The sequence below is a fragment of the Rhipicephalus sanguineus genome, chromosome 3 (assembly GCF_013339695.2).
Source record: "Rhipicephalus sanguineus isolate Rsan-2018 chromosome 3, BIME_Rsan_1.4, whole genome shotgun sequence".
Classification (NCBI taxonomy): domain Eukaryota; kingdom Metazoa; phylum Arthropoda; class Arachnida; order Ixodida; family Ixodidae; genus Rhipicephalus; species Rhipicephalus sanguineus.
Genome location: NC_051178.1, coordinates 184,814,974 through 184,836,229, shown reverse-complemented (window position 1 = coordinate 184,836,229; position 21,256 = coordinate 184,814,974). Strand labels below are relative to the sequence as shown.

The window sequence follows — 21,256 nt, the reverse complement described above, 5'->3', positions numbered from 1 at the left end:
GCAAATGGTCCATTGGGCAGCCCTCTAAACAAACCACTCGCTGCGCACTTGACGTGCTTTGACGCCTGCTGCGATTGTACGCTTCTGCCACGCAATATTGCATGCGTCAAGGACACTCCTCTCACTGCATGACATTCATATAGGTTTTTTTTCCGAAATAGTTTCAAGCACGGGCTTGGCTCTGTGGTAGAACACCCGCTTGCCGCGCAGAAATCCTGGGTTTCCAAGCATGTACAGCTCGAAATGATTCTCATAAAAATGGCGGCTACTGCTATAGCGCTCACTAGACGACGACCGTTACCCTGGCTATAGCACTGACTTGTACTGGCTAATGTCAGCTATCGGAAGTTATAACAGCAACACTGTGCTCATTTAATCTTAATCCAGCAACGGAGTTTTCAACTACTTTTGTCTATTCATTATTATTATTATTATTATTATTATTATTATTATTATTATTATTATTATTATTATTATTATTATTATTATTATTATTTCTTGCTGTTCGCAGAAATGGAGAAGGACGTGGCCTCGCTGAAGGAACGTAACAGGAACATTAAGGTTCTCTTCAGTTACGGTGGTGGAGCTCACATTAACAGCTTGCTCAAACGGCTGCGCACCGAAAAAGATCAAGAAAAGATGATAAATACCATCGACTCACTAGTAAAGCCCAAGAAATTCGACGGCGTCAATTTGCACTTGGAAGGACCGGGACCGTCGATATGCAACAGAGAGCACTTCGACAGAATTCTCACGTTTATTAAGGTGACCAACATGTTTCTTTTTCTTTTTCTTTCACACTCGCGTAACTCTAGGGGTTAAATATTACTCGCGACCGTTGGCGCTGCCTGTTGCGATGCAAGCAGTGACAACGTCCAGCGATGAATACTTAAGGCATAAGTATTAATCATACGGCATAAATTACGTTATGAACTTTAGGGCAATAAACACTCGTTTTGCCTAGCGGGAGAGGTGACAATTTTTCAGAAGACGTCTAAAATACAAAGCTGAGTGGCTTGAGATTGTAGCGACGTTAAAGAGATCCGTCGAATCACATTAATCTGATGCCTGCCTTTAAAAATGTGCTTATTTGTTAATTATAGTTGTCAGAGTTTTACGTGCAGTGCCAAAACCACGATATGATTATGAGAGACGCCGTTGTGGAAAATTCGGGAAATTTCGACCACCTGGGGTTCTTTAACGAGCGTCTAAGCAAACGGGCCTCTAGCATTTTGCCTCCATCGAAATGCGGCCGCCGCGGACGGGATTCGATCCCGCCACCGTCGTGTCAGTAGACAAGCACCATAAGCACTAGACCATCGCGGCGGATGTGCAAATTTTTTTATACTCTTGATAACAGCTTGAATATCAGGGCGGCAAACATGGACAAAATTATTTTTTTTTTGTACTGTCTCACGAAACTCAATGCCAACCAAATTTACTATACTTGTGAGGTCACCGCGAGATGGAGCTGTAAGTTGGAAGTGGTTAGAATTACTCTATATGCTACCTTCAGGTGGGAGAGTTATGCATCTGGCTTCCAAACGCCGCTAGCAACCATGCATTGCGGAGAAGCTGCCACTTGGGCCAATTTTTGTGTTTCTCTACGCCACCGCTGCAGCGAATTGGATTGACACCAGGCATCGACAGTTAAGTTGATCACCGGTCTTCGACAAGCCAAACATGTCGATCGGCAACACGGTAGGCAATTGTCGCCTGCAAAAACGGAGAAAGGCTTCGCCGCATAGCTGTGGTTGCTTGCCAGACCTATGCGCAACTCTGCTACCTAAAGGTAGCATATACAGTAACTCTAGAAGCGGTATTTCGCGGTCAGTCTTTTGCTTTTGCGCTTCTTCTGGGATAGCTTCTTCTCAACGCAGGGGTGATCTTTTGATGGTATTGCGGTGAGGTAATTCAGTAAGTGATCGCGAAAAAGATGCCGCCTTGTTGCTCACTTACTGACATGTATCGTCCATGTCTGACTCCTTAGAGAAAAAAAAAAGGAGATGCAGTAGTGCACCTCTTTATTACCTTTATTCCTTTATTGCCAATGCATAATAAAGGTTTCCTAGTAGCAAATGGCATGTAAGTCCGTTTATGTAGAATGTCGGGTACTGTTAAAGGGGCCCTGCAACATTTTTTCAGCATGCTCAGAAGACATTGCCGATCGGCAGTCGAGGCTTCGGAGAACAAGCGAGCCAAACATTACAGCTCAGCACGCGTCCTGGAATTTGCAATTAATTCTCAGTCAGCTAGAAATCGCTCCCTCTTCTTTCGATAAATGATTCCATAAACCCAAATGACCGCGCCGTAAACCCAAGGTACACGGCCATTGGCTGAATTGAGAATCGTGAGTTCCGCACTTACTGAGGCCGCCACGGGATGCCGCAACGTCCCCGCGCGCTCGCGATCACACTGATAGTAAGAAGCACGTTCGAATAAAAAAAAAAGGAAAAGAAAAGAAAATGCTTCAGGTCATAACGCGCGCTGACGAACGGACGCATCTGCTTGCCCCCTTGTCATCTTCCCCCTGCGTATCTTTCAGTGCGCTCGCCGGCACGAAAGGAGAGAGAAAGCGCTTAAAGCGTGCGACAAATCCCTGTAACTCCGCTCGTACAAGACTAATTCTAAAACTTTTTGTGGCAGTCGATTCGTGAGGCAATAAACTTTACTAATGAGGCCATTCGATGATTACTTGGAAAAGTGTTCAACCATGAAGCTCTGGACAACGAGGAAACAGCCGGCTGCATATACACCTAGCTCTATTTGGTGCTTTGAAAGGTGTGGAAATCAATAGCCCGTGTTCCAGTGAACACCTTAATTCCTTAAGACAGCTTTGTTAATGATATACATATTCTGCTGTTCCTAAAGCTTGCGCTATTCTACGCCTTGAAAAGGCGCAGTGTTCTCACGGAGCACGAAATATTTATGTTTTTCTGAACAGAAATTCCGGTTCAAGATTATGCACGTCGATGACCTTCTGACAATTCAACTTCCAGCCTGCCGCCCCAAGTGTGACGCTGTATTGAAAACTAAACTTGCAAGGTAAGTTGCCATTAGCGCAGGACCCCCCCCCCCCCCTCGCTTGGAAACGTGCGAAAGTGGATTAATAATATGCCGTGGTATATTTAAGTCCATCGGAGTGAACCTGAGGTAACGTGTAAACGTTAGTGCCGCACTTCAAAACCGACGAGCGGCACGTTTCTCTTTTTCCTTTTTTTGTTTAGCAAAACGAACATAAAAAAATTGGGGCAGCTAAGCACTGTTGGGTAACAGGTGTCTCAGCTTGCGACTGCTTCTGCGCAGAGCTGATAGACGGAGCGATCAAGGCGACGGTGAGTTAAGGCAAATTTATATACATATATACAGAGGCTTTACATATTCGGCGCTGGGGCCGACAGCTTATTGGGCTCGCACAGCGGTGCGACGACGACCCGGGACTTCTTCGTTCGCTGTCTCGTTGTCTCACTCTCTCCGCGCAGCTTGGTTCTTTTATAGCCCTGGGCGATCGCTTGCATCAGCCAGGAGCGCGAAGCCTCCAATCAGGAACCGCCGTTGGTCGCTGGCTCGAACCGGATCCGCGGGGAGGAGGGCTTGCCGCACGTAGCGGGAGAGATTTCCGTCGGTTGCGTCAGGCGCAGCGCCGGAGTTGCCGAGGGTTGCGTAAGGCTCCCGCCTCGTTGCATCAGCTGGTGTTGACGCTGGTTGCGTGAGCCTCATCGCCGGAGTTGCCGGGGATTGCGTAAGACTCCCGCTTCGTTGCATCAGCGGGTGTTGACGCCGGTTGCGTCAGACGTTTTACCAGCTTAAATTCCTTGTCGAAGCAAGGAAGTTTGGGTTGGGAGCCCTGGCATAACAGCACCCCCGCCGCCAGACAATGCGCCGGAAAGACGAGCTGCTTCCACGTGGCTCGGATGCCGGGCGCGCTCGTTCGCCAGGTCCATCCAGGTTCACCTCCAGGGCCATGGGGACATTTGGCTCCACGCTTCGTTCCGTGAACAGATCCCAGTCGCCAGGCCGGATCCCGGCTCCAGTGGCTTGTCGCCAAGATGTGTCGACTTGCTTTGCTCGTCTCTTCTGACGATCTTTCGTATCAGCACTTGTTGATCGTTCTGCAACTTGTCAAGAACGGTCCGACAACAGACAACACACGACACAAGCAAGTGCCCTCGGTCACCCGACCGAACACCAGACATAAATAGAATAATATATTCCTAACTACGTTTCTGACGAAATTTTGTTCCCTCTATATCAAGAGGCACATGTGAGACACCAAAACTCTTAAAAACAGAACTCAAAATATTACACGTGTAACAAACGCAATGAAACAGAATTCAAAATAATGTTGGCCCCTTGAGATCACTCAGGACGGAAGCGCTCAGCTGAGGCCGCAATGAGGACAAAATTTTGCCCCAATTTGCCAGCGAAAACCCGAAAGGATAGCCGAAGACGGCACTGATTAGAACGCGCGACTCAGTGCCTCTGCGTTCGCGTTTAGCTTTCCTTTCTTGTAACGAACGTTCAAGTTGTGCTGTTGGAGTATCATGCTCCACCTTAATAACCGGCCGCTTTTGGACGACATGTTATTCAACCAGGTTAGAGGACAGTGGTCCGTTTCGACCACAAACTTGGAACCGGAGACGTAACAGGCCAGCTTTTGAACGGCCCACACGAGGCAGGCACATTCCTTTTCAGAGGTACTATATGCCTCTTCCCTGCAGCTCAGTTTCCGGCTTAAATACAAAACTGGTCTTTCGTGACCAGTGTCATCTTCCTGGCACAATATAGCTCCCATTCCGCGATCACTCGCGTCGCACTGAATGATAAAGCCCTTGGAAAAGTCAGGCGCCATGAGAACGGGTTTTTCGCTTAAGGCTTGTTTAAGCTTGCAAAACGCATTCTCTTTCTCCGAGTCCCATGTCACTTTAACTGGCTCCGACTTTCGAAGTGCGTCAGTTAGAGGGCTGGCAATGGTAGAGTAGTTTTGCACATAATGCTGATAGTATCCCGCTAGTCCTAAGAAAGCCCTTATCTCAGACTTGGTGGTTGGTCGTGGATAGTTCACGACGGCGGCTACCTTGATCTCTGAAGGTCGACGCCGGCCACGCCCCACAACGTGTCCCAGGTAAGACACCTCGCCGCATCCTAGGTGACATTTAGCAGGTTTCGCTGTAAGACCCGCTTCTTTCAACTTGTTCAGCACGACTCGTAAATGTTCGAGGTGTTCTTCCCAGGTGTTCGAGAAGATGGCGACATCGTCGAGATACGGCAGTGCGAACTCGGACAGGCCATTAAGAACGCGGTCCATTAGACCCGAAAAGCAATAAGGCGCATTTTTCAGTCCAAAACTCAGCATAAGGGGACGATACGTTCCGAATGGAGAAACGAACGCGGCGTAGCGGCTAGCACGCTCGGTAAGAGGGACCTGCCAATAACCTCGCACGAGGTCTAGCGTGGAAATGCAGTTTGACTTTGACACTGTTTCCACCCTTTCCTCTAGATTTGGTATCGGATAGGTCTGGTCTCGAGTTATGGCGTTAAGGCGCCGATAATCGATGCATGGCCTAGGATCCTTTCCCGGCACTTGAACCAATATTAGAGGAGATGTATAGTCACTCTCACCCGGTACTATGACTCCCAACTCAAGCATTCTATCGATTTCCTCTTTCATGATCTGCTTCTGCACAGGGGAACATTGATATGGCTTACTACGGATTGGTTCCTCACATGTCAGCTCGATGTCGTGCTTAATAACCGTCGTTTTTCCGGGACGGCTGGAAAACACGTCTTTAAACTCAGAAACAATCCTCCTCAAGTCTTCCTTCTGGACTTGACTTAACCTTGGCTCCAGGTTCAACTGTTCCAACATCACCTCTGAACCCCTTTCGCTTACATCGCTAGAAGTCAGAATTTCTGCTCCTTCCTCCTCTGAAGCATTCAACAGCAGATTTACGACCGCCTGACGTTGAACGTACGGTTTCATCAAGTTGCTGTGATAAATTTTGTTAGACCGCTTTCCTAATTTCACTTCGTAGTTGGTATCGGAAAGCTTCGATATTACTTTAGCGGGCCCCTCCCAATGAACCTCAAGCTTGTTCTTCTTGGAAGGCCGCAGCAACATTACCTGACTTCCCACTTCGAAGGTACGTTTTTTTGCTGATTTGTCGTAGTATTCTTTCGACAATACTTGCGCTGCCTTCATGTGGCTCTCCACAAGATCTTTTGTTTTTCCGAGCCTCTGAAGGAGGTCGAGAACAGAAGCAACTACATTCGGGTCCTCATCATATCCCTCCCAGGATTCGCGTAGCATTGGCAAAGGTGTTCTTAAGCTCCGGCCATATACAAGCTCTGCGGGGCTAAAGCCAGTGCTCTCATGAGGAGCAGACCTCAAAGCAAACATAGCGGGAGGAATACATGCTTCCCAGTCGCATTTGTGCTCATAACAAAGAGCTCTCAGTATACGTTTCAGAACTGAATGCATACGCTCTACCGGATTAGATTGTGGGTGATGGATCGAACTGTGCACCACCTTGATTCCACATTTATCCAAAAAGGTAGAGGTAAGGCAACTGAAGACGCTGCCATTGTCACACTGAATTTCAGAAGGAAATCCGACACGCGCGAATATCGAGAGCAGAGCGTCCACGACGTGAGGAGAATTGAGCTCCCTAAGAGGTACCGCTTCTGGAAATTTCGTTGCCACACAGAGGGCAGTCAGTATGTATCGACAACCTTGCCTTGACTCCGGCAAAGGCCCAACTATGTCGATAACTAGTCGCCGAAAAGGTTCTGTTATAACTGGCACAAGCTTCATGGGCGCCTTCCACTTGTCCGTGGATTTCCCCACCCTCTGACAAGTGTCGCAAGAGCGCACAAAGTCTTCGGTATCTTTCCAGCATTTCGGCCAGTAAAACTCAAGGGAAATCCTAGCCTTGGTCTTCTTCAAGCCGAGATGCCCTGCCCACGCGTTTTCGTGCGCAAGTTCCAATAGCTGGCGACGATACTTTTGCGGTATCAAGAGTTGCTCATACCTGCGACCTTGTACATCTGTGTAGCTACGATACAATAGCCCAGATTTCTCATAAAAAGAAACATTCTTTTTCTTTACTCCCAATTTCACGCTTTCCATTAGCGCTTTTATCGAGATGTCTTCACGCTGCTCTCGAATGAGCGTCGCTCGATCAACCCTCGACAGCTCACACCAACTTTCAGCTACAGGCTTGAGCGTATTGCCCGCCTCGCCCAACGGCGCCACTTCGGTTTCTCCGCCGACGGAGACGACGCTACCCGCTTCAGCTGCAGGTGGCTCGAGTAACCCACCCCGAGAGTTTTCTGTCCGAGGCTCGCTCGACTCGCTGCCAAGGTCACGCAGCTCGGCCACTTTTGCCGGTGGTGGCGTACTACATGGAACGAGATCAAGTTCCTGTGAAAGCTTCCGCGCTTGCGATCGCGTGAGGGCCATGTACGCAACGCTGGGAAAGAACGATTTACCCTGCTCTTTGAGAAGCTGCTCCGAGTTGTTCGAAAAAAGATAAGGAAAACAATCTGGGAGAGCGGCAGACACAGCCGCTTCGGTGTGAAGCTTACCGAAAGAGCCTTCAATGATCACCGTAGCGATCGGTAAGCAAGTGCTCTGCTCCTCGGCGACCTGCCTGATCCATGCGCATTCCCCTGTCAAGTCGTTCGGAGACACTAATGAAGGATGGACAACGTCCATAGTTGCCGCTGAGTCTCGAAGTGCTCGACACGTTTTCCCATTGACGCTAATCTCCTGAATATACGGTTCTAACAACCGCATGTTCTTTTCTGATTCACGGATCGTTGCGAAAGCAACCTTTTGTTTACAATTTACCGCGATGTGCCCTTCTTTTTTGCAATTGTAACAGATTAGCGGCTTCCGTGACTCAAACGCCCGTGTAGTATCAGTGCGCTCTTTAGGAAACTCACTCGACTTCTGCGCTTCCGTTTGCCCTTCCCTCACAGTCTCCTTCGTAAAAGACGGGTCTTTTCTGAAATTACGGTGCGGAGCAGGTTTTCGGTCATCAGGTTTTTTGAAAAGCCCTCTTTTCTCTCAGCTTTTTCAACACGCACGGCCCTACTGTGCAAGTTTCTACGAGTGTAGTACTCTTCAGCTAACTCTGCTGCCTTGTTTAGCTGTACTTCTCCAAGCTTATCCTGCAGCCAAAGCTTGACATCATCTTCGATACAGCGGTAGAATTGCTCCAATGCTATGCACTCTACCACTTTATCGCGATCGTCATAGACATCTTCGCCCTTGAGCCATTCAATTAAATCGGCTTTAAGACGAAACGCGAAGTCAACGTGTGACTCATTCCCCCTTTTTGCATACCGGAACATTTGCCGGAAAGCCTCGGGTGACAATTTATATCTTCTCAACAGGGCCTCCTTAACCTCGTCATAGCTCTCAAACGCCTCCCTCGACAAGCACGTTATCACGTCGGATACTTCCCCGGGGAGAAGAGCTAACAGGTTCTGTGCCCAAAGAGACCGCTCGATGCCATTCCTATCGCAGACGTGTTCGAACTTCACGAGATACTTCGCCATGTCCTCGCCCACTAGGAACGGTGGCAGTTGGTCCCGAATTCTATGTCCACTAGCCTGAACCGTCGCAGAAGCTACGCTAGGCGCTTGCGAACACTGACGGAGTGCCAATTCTATTAAATGCGAAGCATTTCTTAGCGAACTTCTGCGACTTTGAGCGTATCTATCTATCTATCTATCTATCTATCTATCTATCTATCTATCTATCTATCTATCTATCTATCTATCTATCTATCTATCTATCTATCTATCTATCTATCTATCTATCTAGCCGCCTACGACTTTGTGCTCTCCTGGCCGTTTCGTTAATCGGATGTATACCAAAATTGGTGTGTCATAACATGGCCTTATTACGAACATAAATGACAGGTCATATCATGAAAATCATGACACGCGTGTCATGAACAGCATGATTTACATTCCACAACCTTTGGGCTCCCTGGCCGTTCCGTTAATCGGATGTGTACCAAAATTGGTGTGTCATAACATGGCCTTATCACGAACATAAATGACAGGTCATATCATGAAAATCATGACACGCATGTCATGAACAGCATGATTTACATTCCACGGCCTTTGGGCCCTTGCGGCCGTTCCGTTAATTTCATATATACCAAAATTGGTACGGCGTGACAAGAGTTGATGACGAACATAATGACAGGTCCTAACATGCAAATCATGACACGCATGTCATGTGCAGCATGATTTACATGACATGGTCTCGGGGCGCTCGCGGCCGTTTAAATGAAGGGATACATACGAAAACTGGTATGACGAGACATTTCTGCATGACGAACATAACTGACACGTGGTAACATGAAAATCATGATATGCATGTCATGTATGACATGATTTACATGCCACGCTCATGGCGCACTCGCGGCCGTTTCGCTAGATTGATATACACCAAAATTGGTATTGTGCGATGTGACTTTATGAAGAACATGAATAACAGATGGTAGCACGAAAACCATGACATCCATGACATGTATGTCATGATTTACATGCCACGCTCATGGTGCATTCGCGTCCGTTTCGCTTGCGTGATATACACCAAAATTGGTGTTACGCGACACGACTATATGACGAACATAACTGACACGTGGTAACATGAAAATCATGACATGCAAGTCGTGTACGACCTGATTTACATGCCACGCTCATGATGCGCTAGCGGCAGTTTCAGTAGATTGATATACACCAAAATTGGTATTGCGCGATGTGACTGTATGAAGAACATGAATGACAGTTGGTATGATGAAAACCATGACATGCATGTCATGTATGTCATGACTTAATTGCCACGCTCATGATGCATTCGCGGCCGCTTCGCTAGCTCGATGTACACCAAAATTGGTACTGCGCGAAGCGACTGTATGACGAAGGTAAATGAGACGTGGTGACATGAAAATCATGACATGCATGACATGCACGACATAATTAACATGTCATGCTCATGACGCACTCGTGCCGTTTCGCTTGCTTGACATACACCAAAATTGGTATTGCGCGATGCGACTGCATGACAAACGTAACTGAGAGGTGGTAACATGGAAATCATGACATGCAGGTTATGTATGTCATGATTTACATGCCGCGCTCATTGTGCATTCCCGGCCGTTTCGCTAGCTTGGTATACACCAAAATTGGTATTGCGCGACGCCACTGTATGACGAACGTAAATGAAAGGTGGTAACATGATAACCATGACATGCATGAAATGTACGACATGATTTACATGTCATGCTCATGGCGCACTCGTGGCCGTTTCGCTAGATTGATATGCACCAAAATTGATATTGCGCGATGTTACTGTATGAAGAACATGAATAACAGGTGATAACATGAAAACTATGACATGCATGCCATGTTTGTCATGACTTACATGCCACGTTCATGGTGCATTCGCGGCCGTTTCGATAGCTTGATATACACCAAAACTGGTATTGCGCGATGTGACTGTATGATGAACATTAGTGACAGGTGGTAACATGAAAAACCATAATATTCATGTCATGTGTGGCATGATTTACATGCTCTACTCATGGTGCACTCGCGGCCATTTCGCTCCTTTGATATACACCAAAGTTGGTATTGCGCGATGTGACTGTATGACGAACATAAATGAGAGGTCTTAACATGCGAATCATGTTATGCATGTCATGTGCGGTATGATTTACATGCCACGGTCATGGTGCGCTTCCGGCCGTTTTGTTAACGTGATATATACCAAAATTGGTATGGCATGACACGAGGGCGTGATGAACATAAACGACAGGTCATGCATTTATATACCAGAATATGCGTTTCATTAGCATGGTGTACACTAGATTGTGCATGCATGCGTGCATGGCAAACACGCGATATATGGTGGACTAGATGCCATGGCATGAATGATTTCATTTGGCTCAAAGACAAACAAGGCGATGTATGCAGCTCTTATTTGCTGGCGGCTTCGCATTACATCGATTCCCACAGTGCGTGGGATCTGCCGAATTTTTTCTTTTCATCTCGAGGCGCTCTTCGCGTTCCTCGCGCTCGCGGCGTTCTTGCCTTTCGGCTTCCTCGCGCTCACGGAGTTCTCGTTCTCGTCTTTCGGCCTCCTCGCGGCGTTCTTTGATATCCGTCCAGGCCTCATCGACTTCCTCAGCCGTTACTCCCTCCTTCTGCATGATCTCAAGGATCGCTTGCTTTCGCTTCGCACGGCCCAGAGTAAGGCCGAGTTCTTCACAAATTTCGATGAGTTCCTTCACTTTAAGGTTCTCCATCGTTCACACTAGCCTCTTGCTATTTGCCCTCGTTAGAATCTACTTGCCGTATCCCCTATAAGTCTACTAGAAAGACACGCAAGCAATTCTCAACCTGCCGTGTTTACGCCCTCCGCATTAACTTTGGTTTCAAAGCGCTCCGACTTGGCTCGAAACAATCAAAGCTCACTCCAATGCTTCCCACAACATTCTCTAAACTACGATAACCTGTGCTAGAGAAGTCTGATGAACTGAAGGGAAAACATCAGGCACTCACCGCATCGAGGTAGCTGACGCCGGCCGATCCCGCAGCTGCCATCCACTGTTGGGTAACCGGTGTCTCAGCTTGCGACTGCTTCTGCGCAGAGCTGATAGACGGAGCGATCAAGGCGACGGTGAGTTAAGGCAAATTTATATACATATATACAGAGGCTTTACATATTCGGCGCTGGGGCCGACAGCTTATTGGGCTCGCACAGCGGTGCGACGACGACCCGGGACTTCTTCGTTCGCTGTCTCGTTGTCTCACTCTCTCCGCGCAGCTTGGTTCTTTTATAGCCCTGGGCGATCGCTTGCATCAGCCAGGAGCGCGAAGCCTCCAATCAGGAACCGCCGTTGGTCGCTGGCTCGAACCGGATCCGCGGGGAGGAGGGCTTGCCGCACGTAGCGGGAGAGATTTCCGTCGGTTGCGTCAGGCGCAGCGCCGGAGTTGCCGAGGGTTGCGTAAGGCTCCCGCCTCGTTGCATCAGCTGGTGTTGACGCTGGTTGCGTGAGCCTCATCGCCGGAGTTGCCGGGGATTGCGTAAGACTCCCGCTTCGTTGCATCAGCGGGTGTTGACGCTGGTTGCGTCAGACGTTTTACCAGCTTAAATTCCTTGTCGAAGCAAGGAAGTTTGGGTTGGGAGCCCTGGCATAACAGCACTTATGGTGCGAAGGCTGTGGAAACAGCAGATCTGGTGGTCTTCCCCTCCTCCTCGCCATCACTTCCCTTTCCCACCACTTGCTGTACTATATTAAACAAGACTATGCTATACTTTACCCTCTCACCGCCTCCTTTCCCTTCTACTCGCCATCACTTCCCTTCCCCCCTTGCTCTACTATACTATACCACACTATGCTATACTTCGCCGTCTATGCACATCATTTCCCTCCTCATCGCCCTCACTTCCATTTCCCAACTCCTTGCTATACTATGCACACATATGCTTCACCTTGTCTTCTGGAATGTCGTCCTGAGAGGTCATCGCGGGTGATGGCGACTTCTTGAAGACGGAGGCTTTAGACCAACGGCGTTATCATGACTGTGAAGTGTGCAACTTTGTGCGTGCGTGCTCTCCCTCTCTCTCTCTGTCATAAAAACTCCGCCATCCCTTCCCCCAGTGTAGGGCAGCATACCGGTCCTTCTAGACTGGTTAACATCCCTGCCTTTCCTTTCGCTCCTATTCCTTCCTTCCCCTCCTCCTTTCCCTCCTCGTCACCATCACTTCCCTTTCGTACCCCTTGCTATACTATGCCATACATGGCTATGTTATGCTTCACCCTCTTCCCTCCTCCTTTCTCTCCTCCTGACCATCACATCACTTCTCTTCAACCCTCACTTCCGTTGCCTACCCTCGTCCCAGAGAGGCGCAGCTAGGGCGAGGTTGTGCCAACGCCACACCGAGTTTCGCCAAGCTTAAGCAGCTCCCCTGTTTCAGATATACTGCCCTGTTTTGTATTATGTACTATCCCAGTTCGAACGAGAGAAGGCGAAATTAAGGGCTCGTTTTTCTCTGTTAGACAGAACCTTAATGCTCTGTTGGTTTTCATTTATACTACCCTAGTAACAGAAGTTCGTAACAGATGTATACGTCCACAAAATTGGCGTGTCCGGCTGTGTGCTTGCCTGCCTGTTGATCTTTGTGTTATCCATATGAAGCCAAGGAATGTATAGGGGCGTTATTTGTAGTTATTACAGCAGAGCTATTGTGGTCGATGTTTGCCGCGTGCCGAAGACAGAAGATTATCATCATCATGACCCGGCGCGCGATCAATTACCGCCCAAGCATTTTGTACAGATGGCCAACAAGAGAAGCCGAAACGTAGTGGGAGTTGCCCAATTTCCGTGACACATACGTGCGATAGGAATTTTGCAGCAGATCTGTTGCGTAACAGTGCGTAACTCACCACAGAGCAGCGGCTTCCTGTGAAAAGAAAAAAAAATGCGGCAGTTACAGTAATGTCTAAACCAATGTAACAAGTATGCTCTACAAAGGAAAGGAAAAACGAACCAAACCTGATGTGGTGCCATCGAATGTAATGCATTCGGTATATAAAGGAAATGCCGCTGCATTGGATAGAAGAATGACACTTTTCGGACCACAGATTTGTGAACAAATTGGGGGCTTAGCCCCAGAAAAAGAGCCTCACACTATAGCGATCATGGCTGAGCAACTCAGTGAGATGATGAGGAAGAGAAGAAAAGGACAAGGTGAAAATCGAAGGCCGCAAAGGCTGATTACCTGTAGGATAACGTGGGAAAGGCTTATACCGTGTTTTCTGGGTTAATAGTTGTCGCAGTTGGCACAAACAGCCAGATGTGCAGGTAACACCCTACCTTGCAAGACCGTATGGCCTCCCTCTTATCAAAGCCGCTTTGATGTAGTAGTGCTTTGGTTTTACCGGTGATGGCATCAGGGAGCTACCGTAAAACACAGCGTGAGACTGGGATAAAATAGAGATGTGCGCAGAGAAATGTAAAAAAAAAACAACAACACAAATATGACAGGAATACACGGCTCAGTAGTATCGCTTGAAGGTGTTCAGTCTTCCTAAAAAAAAGAACACCATATTTTTTATAGAATAGTGTTGCATATCGTATACGTGAAAAAATTTGTTTCGCGATGCAGGTACGTCGACTACATATTTCTCATGACGTTCGATTACAAGCTGGACGATACTAAGAAGACGAAGCTTACGAGTGGACTCAATCTGTGCGAAGGGGGACAGTACAGCAACGTTGGAACCGTAAGAACATTGAGCTTAGAAGTATGCCTCAACATTCTAACAACAACAAGGAGAAAAAATTGTGCGAATGAAGCGCAGAAAAGCACTATTATTATTACCACAAATACTAAGAAACACCAAGGACAAAAAGTGATGTGCTCTAGAAAAGAGGTGTTCAGGAACAACAACAACAACAACAACAACACACAAGGCAAAAAACAAAAACAATAAATGTGTGTGTTTGTACAGACGGGAAACCAAATCCTTTTCTTGTAGGATAGTAGTAAGAAGCAAGAAGGGCGCTATAAATGTGGTCGTGTACTCGTATATACACAGGTATTATTTTTTAATTTCGAAAGCTTGCCCTTAGGCATAGTAATTCGTTGTATTAAAAATACACATGCAAATTTGCTTTGTGTATAAAGTCTAACAGCGAACGGTGGTAACGTGCATGGATCCTGCGGCCTGAGTCGTTTCAAGAAATGTGTCCGAAAATGCAAAAAAAAAAAAAGTAAGGAAAATTAAATATTTCCTCGCTGCCTTTTAAATTGATTTTCTGTGGCGGCAGACACCTTAACATTAGTATAGACATCGATTACTGCAGTAATTAAATAAATTAGGTAAAACTCCTAATTAGAGGAACAGGCGGTTGGGTCAAATGGGAGAATCGGAGCCCTTCCTGCGAAGAGTCCATTGCCGCTTAGTCATTTCAAATACGCGGACGCTGGCAATTTTAGCAGAGCTCTGTAATCTGACCAATTTCGTCGGCGAATCCGAAACCGAAACGCAGAAGAGCGCAACTGCGATATTCTTTCGAGACGTCCAGAATGATCGAGCGCAGTTATAAGCATAAGCCATCGATTGACTTCGCTTGCGATTACACAACGCATGGCCATACACTAACAAATGCATAAGAACTAACACCGCTGTAATCGTTGTCGTGAACAGTCAAGTCATTCTAGTCGCCTGATAGTTTCGTCCATCTGCGCTGTGTTTCAAAAATATTTCAAGAATTTTATAAATATTCGGAAAACCGGAAGCAATCGCTTGACCGAAAATGCTTGGAAGAGAAACCAGTGTCACTGCTTGCTCGCGCCACCATTAACTTCATTGTACGCACGCCTTTGGTGAGCCCACGTTTTCAGTATACAAACTGTTAAATACTGAAAGTGACGTGCTTCAGCACGTGTTCCACCTACAATAAGTTAGAGGTATTGGGACACATTTTCCCGAACACGAATGGCAGAGATGTGGAAACATATGTCCCTTCGTGACAACGAGTAGTTACTCATCTTAACAAGCTGTAAGATTAAGCTGCATAGTTCACTATGAACGCAAATAGCGAAACCCCAAACAGCATTTGAATTTTTTTATGCACCCAAGCTAAGCGATGGAGGAACGTTAGCGAAGGTATATATAAAGTGCCAAGTTCGAGCCTTGAACCACGTGGATCGGCGATAACTGGTGAAAATTTGGTAACGCTGGAACTTTCCAGCAGCTCTTGTGCTGATTGCCGCGTTCTGTCTGACGAAGCCTAAAACTCGGCAAGCCATCCGGGGAGCTACGCTGAGGCAACCACGATGCCAGAAAAGCTCGGCGAAGGCATTGAAGTTAGCGTCACATTGCAGATCAGTTCTGCGGAAACTCGCCGGGTGGCGGAAGGGTTAAGATTTGCAATATTGCGTGTCCATGTGCTTCGAGTTGTCGACGAATTCGCCCTCACGCTGCCAATTGCTGGCTTCCCGGTTAACTCACTTGGCAGAGCGACCGCCCAGGAAAGGCGCTGGTCCCGGTTTCGATCCCCGGACCAGGACGACTTTCTGGCAACTAAGGAGCTTTTTCCTTGTGGCTTCGTACTACAAACGGGTGGTTGTCAATTTCCCTTTCCTACCGCCATGTTATTCCGGGAGAAGGGAAGGGGGAGGGGGAGGGGTCTTGTGGAAGGCCATAGTCAGATTTCAGGATATTTTTCACAAACGACACTTACATTTACTGCTTTGACAAAGACAAGTCTACTTGTCCAACCACTCGCTCCAGCGATCCTCCCTGATCAAGGATTTTTTGTCATCACTTGCAAGTGATGTAACTCGCTAACAAACCGTAATATTTTACAGGCATCGTACCAACAATCAGACAATCTTATTCTTCCCTCTGCTTTCTACTCGGCATGCTGTGTTCACATACTCTGTTCTAATCTTTCATTTTTGGCAAGTCTGGTAAAGCAGTAGTAATAGTAAGTGGTTGTTTATTTGACCGAGTATGTGCAAAAACAGGGAAGGGGAATTAAGTTTTGTCCTAAGGGCCGCACTGTAACTGTTAAGCTCGGGCAGCTGACACCAGAACGGGATTCATCGCTGAATGAGAGGGGGGTAAAGGAGGGAGCGAGAAAGAGAGAGGGAGAGAGGCAGAGGATAGAGGGGATTATTTACATATGCACGCAAAATAGTTCGCTTGTGCAGTGACCTCCTCGAAAGAGTTTGCCAACCAGCCCCGCACACCGGCACTGCTATGTGAAATAACGTGAGGGGAGCGGCAGTGATCTGCTACATATTGTGCATGAGCGAACGTGGCTGTGCGCTACGAGGCGCACTTCGTGCTCGCAGATGCCTTGCCTGAAACACTGGGTCGACGCTGGGGTTCCCAGATACAAGCTAGTGGCGGGTATAGCCACGTACAGCCGTACGTTCACACTAGGCGATCCGAGCAGCAACAACGTCGGCGCCGCCCTCCAGCCTGATCAACCACTCGGCGATCCTGGTAACTTCACTAAAACGGTTGGTTACATGAATTATGTGGAGGTGGGTGCTCTCTTTCATTTATATTCACTAATATATATTGTTTCGACATTTGTGGCAAGCTTTTACTAGCCGTCTGATTAAGAATCACGGATATGTTTGTAATATAGCAGGATTAATAAATTACTAAAGTTATATCTCGAGGTTTTCTAGGGAAGGGGGGGGGGGGCATAGTGGGCATGGGAAGGGCATGAATAAGAATGTTATGAAGATGACTTTGAACACTCGGCGCAGATATATGGCGCACGGTATGACTGATCAATACAACCATTTCTAAGGTCACACCTGTGTCCGGTGATTCGGGAAAAGAAAATCACTGCAGGTATGAAGCGGTGCTGGCTTGTCAACGGATCGTGGTGTTCTGATGGAATGCAGGATCAACACAATCGACGAGATGAGCAAACTGGCTGACACAAAATACAGAAGGAAAAAAAAACAAAAACAAAAACAAAACAATCTGATGGAGACTGAAGAAAGGAATTAAGCGACGTTCGAGACGCAGACACGCGTTTCCACGTGCCAAAATTATGGTGCGACTATGCCATGTGGCTACACCACGGGCCATGTCGCAATGGATTAGTTAGGGACTTCTGTCAGGATAGATATATGACGCGAAGTTTGTTGTTACAGTTGAACATTTGTACCGTGGTGCACAGTTCCGCAGGAGACTAACGTAGCGCTAGAGACCTTTAACTAACTAAAACATAACACTTCGCTCATGGAGTAACACGTGAATTGTCCTTGACGGCCTTTAGTGCTTAGCTAGAGTTCATAGGTACTCGAGGTTGGTTATGTTTCTTGCTCAAGCTAATCTAAACCTTCGCTTCGAAACACCACACAATAACCACTGTCTACAAACTGTAAATCTGTAGCATATTTGCTCTTTGTTCTGTTCAGGCCTGTCGAAGATTGAAATACACCAACGAGTGGACTCGGAGATGGGTGCACTCGGCAGGTATGGCCTACCTGTACAAAGGAGATCAGTGGATCAGCTATGAAGACGAAAAGAGCGCCGACGCAAAAGTACGCAGAATTACTTACCCTCGATTCAAAGGGACCCTAAACAACCTCTGTAAATACAAAGAACGAGCGGCTTATTTTCTCCTTGCGTTTCCCGTCTTGTCCGCACAATTCGTGTCGGCAGCAACCTGTTCACGTAAAGTCACGAGGTAATAAGCTCTCAAATGCTCCGTATGCGAGGGATATCAGTTGTGACTTGTCTCCTGCCCCGCTTCGCCATGCAGCCGCACGAACCATGACTGTCGTTCGCAGTAAACGATTTCATTTCGTTTTGTGCGTTTTCGACTGCGCAAACGGAAATAACACGATGCAGTCGAAAAGCGCAAAACCTTGCGACGTTCAACGCTTAGGGCTGGTATTGTCCGCGTGTTTTATGAAGAAATAAGTGGCGAAGAGGAGATAGCGCCAGCAGGAAGGGTACTGAGGGCGAGAAAAAAAAACTGTTGTCTTTGAACTCGGAGTGGTTTAGGGGCCATTAAAATTTTTTTCTGGTGTCATTCCACGTTAGTGGAGACGTTAATCAAAGTTAATATTTTACTGTATATGCCACGAAAGCGTGTAATGGAATTTAGTGGCAGCCATCGGACCCCAAGGGAACTTTGGTTGTGAGTGCCCGCTCTTAAAAATCTGTGCGTGGGATAAACAGCATTTGATAAAGCGACCAGGCTTCGTGCAACACTCGTTATGGAAGTCACTGGGAATATAACGTTAGCAAGGCCACCGCCTGACGCCATTGCCACGTTTCTCGGGTTGTCGAACTCGCACTAATGGGTCGACCTATCCAGACTCACTGAGATCCACACAATTCGTACTCGAATCCAATCGTAAGTATGAGTCTGTCTGAGCTTAATTGAGCTCTATATAACGAAAGTGTTAATTATGGCGAAGTCACTGTGTCGAATTTCTAAATAGAATAATAATAATATCTGGGGTTTAACGTCCCAAAACCTTTCTAAATAGAAGGGTTGTTGGCTACGGGACTGCATAGGAACATGCAACACGGCCGCTGTGGAAAGGGGGGATGCGAAAGCGCCCAATGAGGCATAAATGTAATGCACAACACCAAAAAGAAAAGAGATTCCTTTGACTTTTTTTTTTGCGATTCCTGACATACCATGTATATATGGCTCTGTTTAAAGGTGTACGTGAACCCTCTATGGAGGTCGTTATGTTCTCGTCGAAAAGTCATGTGACACAAAAAAGAGTCAACGTTTCTCCTTAAAGAGAGACATATACGTGACAAGTCAGGACTCGCAAAATGAGTGAAAAGACTTTTTCCTTTTTTGTTTCTCTTAGAGTGAAGAGTGAGAAGCTGGGTCAGTTGCATGCCAGTGCCTGTGATGCCTTGCGTCGATAGGTCGTGCTGGCAGCGGGCTTCCCAAAAGTTTCTTACCGCACGGTGTACCACATACGGAGTCTCTATGCTCAAAACAACTTTTCTATACCTAAAGTGAACCTAAAGGCCATAAATGCGTAGTTTATATTAATATCTGTCATCTGTAGCAACTAGGACTGACGCCTCGCACTGTTTATTTATTTTGTTTTGTTTTTATTTGTTTATCATTACAGTACGCCATAAAAGGCTCATACAGGAGTGAGCAACAAGCAGTAGTGGCGTAGCGTCTTATATTATCAATAAACACCTGAAAGTACGTTAAAAACGGAGCAGTATCGTGTTCGGTAGACACGATATATGTCAGTAAAAAAAATACAAGGAAACAAGAACAAAGTTTACAACGGGTACATCTTGAAAAGTGCGAGAACCACTTAATATGATAAGAAAGACAAATAAACAACACAATGGATCTGCCGCGCAATATGCGAACAGCATCGAAAACAATCAATAACAACCTGTGCATACAATTGAACAACAACAACAACAACAACAACAACAACAACAACAACAACAATAATAATAATAATAATAATAATAATAATAATAATAATAATAATAATAATAATAATAATAATAATAATAATAATATTCTGTACAGATTCTTCGCCCTAAAACGTGACGTCAATGTCTGCTACTCTCGATACAACCACAGGCCAGGTGGTTCCGGTCCCAAGGAATGGGCGGCGTATTCGTGTGGTCGCTGGACACGGACGACTACTCCGGCGACTGTATGGGCGACCTCTTCCCCCTTGTGACCAGCGTGCACCACGCACTCGTGGGATACCGCCCCGTCATGGACAACCTGCACGTGCGTGCCGAGTGAGAGATCTGAAATGCAACTTTGGAGTAGAAGGCTCGAAGGTTTCAACCAACAAAACAAAATATTAGAAAATCGACACTTCATGCATAAGGCACAGCCATTCCATTTCCCGACTGTCGCGGCAGTGGTGCAATAAAGTTTGTGTTAAAAGACAAGGAGGGCTAAAGTACTAAGATTATATGGAAGCAGTGAGCTAGTGTAAAATTGGTATTAGTCCAGGCTTTTAAGAAATATTTTGTCGATGTTGTACTTTGACTATCCGATTGTTGCAGTTTGAACATTTCGTTTTGATTTTAAAGCTCTTCTCTTAACACTGAGATTAAAGCAAATATTTCTTTGAAAATATTCTAAGCAATTACGCGCATTGAAGAAACTCAACCACTGCGGCCTTTATATGCGCTCAGCCGAAGAAAATGTTAGGGATTACGAATAAGAGTGTTGACGTCATGTCAAAGAAAAACTCTTCGTACTTCTCCGCAGGCTGTTCTCGATTAAGCCCACATAAAATATATAACATCCTCTCGTGACATTGTGATATGGCTCTGGACAACTTTTGGCAAACTACCAATCACGATTTGAAAATGCATGCTGAATGTGCTCAACCCCCATTCTTTTTCTTCTAGTTACTTCAGTATCATGGTTCGGCTCCGCTGTCACTACCTGTCCTAAGTAAACGTATTCCTTTACAAATTCCAGTACCTCGCTACCTATTGCAAAACACTGTCCTCTTCCGAGAAAGAATGAATGAAGGAATGAATGAATGAATGAATGAATGAATAAACTTTATTTAAGGTTATATAGTCCGGCAGTTTCCTACGGGGGAGGGGGGGGGAGAGGGGATTGTCCCGTCCCACCCTCCGTCGAGGAAGATGGCGATGCCTGTGGTGACGGCTCGAAGTTCTTGAACCCGGGCGGCACCTTCGGCTTGCCG

General features: G+C 46.7%; 1 protein-coding gene across 1 annotated transcript; it reads left to right on the top strand.

Moving 5' to 3' along the window:
* Positions 1-513: 513 nt before the first annotated feature.
* LOC125757899 (chitotriosidase-1-like) lies at positions 514-20,328 on the top strand. Its single transcript, XM_049414238.1, has 6 exons — positions 514-765; positions 2,945-3,045; positions 14,198-14,315; positions 16,898-17,092; positions 17,987-18,112; positions 20,158-20,328. The coding sequence occupies exons 1-6, from the start codon at positions 514-516 to the stop codon at positions 20,326-20,328; spliced, it is 963 nt and encodes a 320-aa protein (XP_049270195.1).
* Positions 20,329-21,256: the final 928 nt, after the last annotated feature.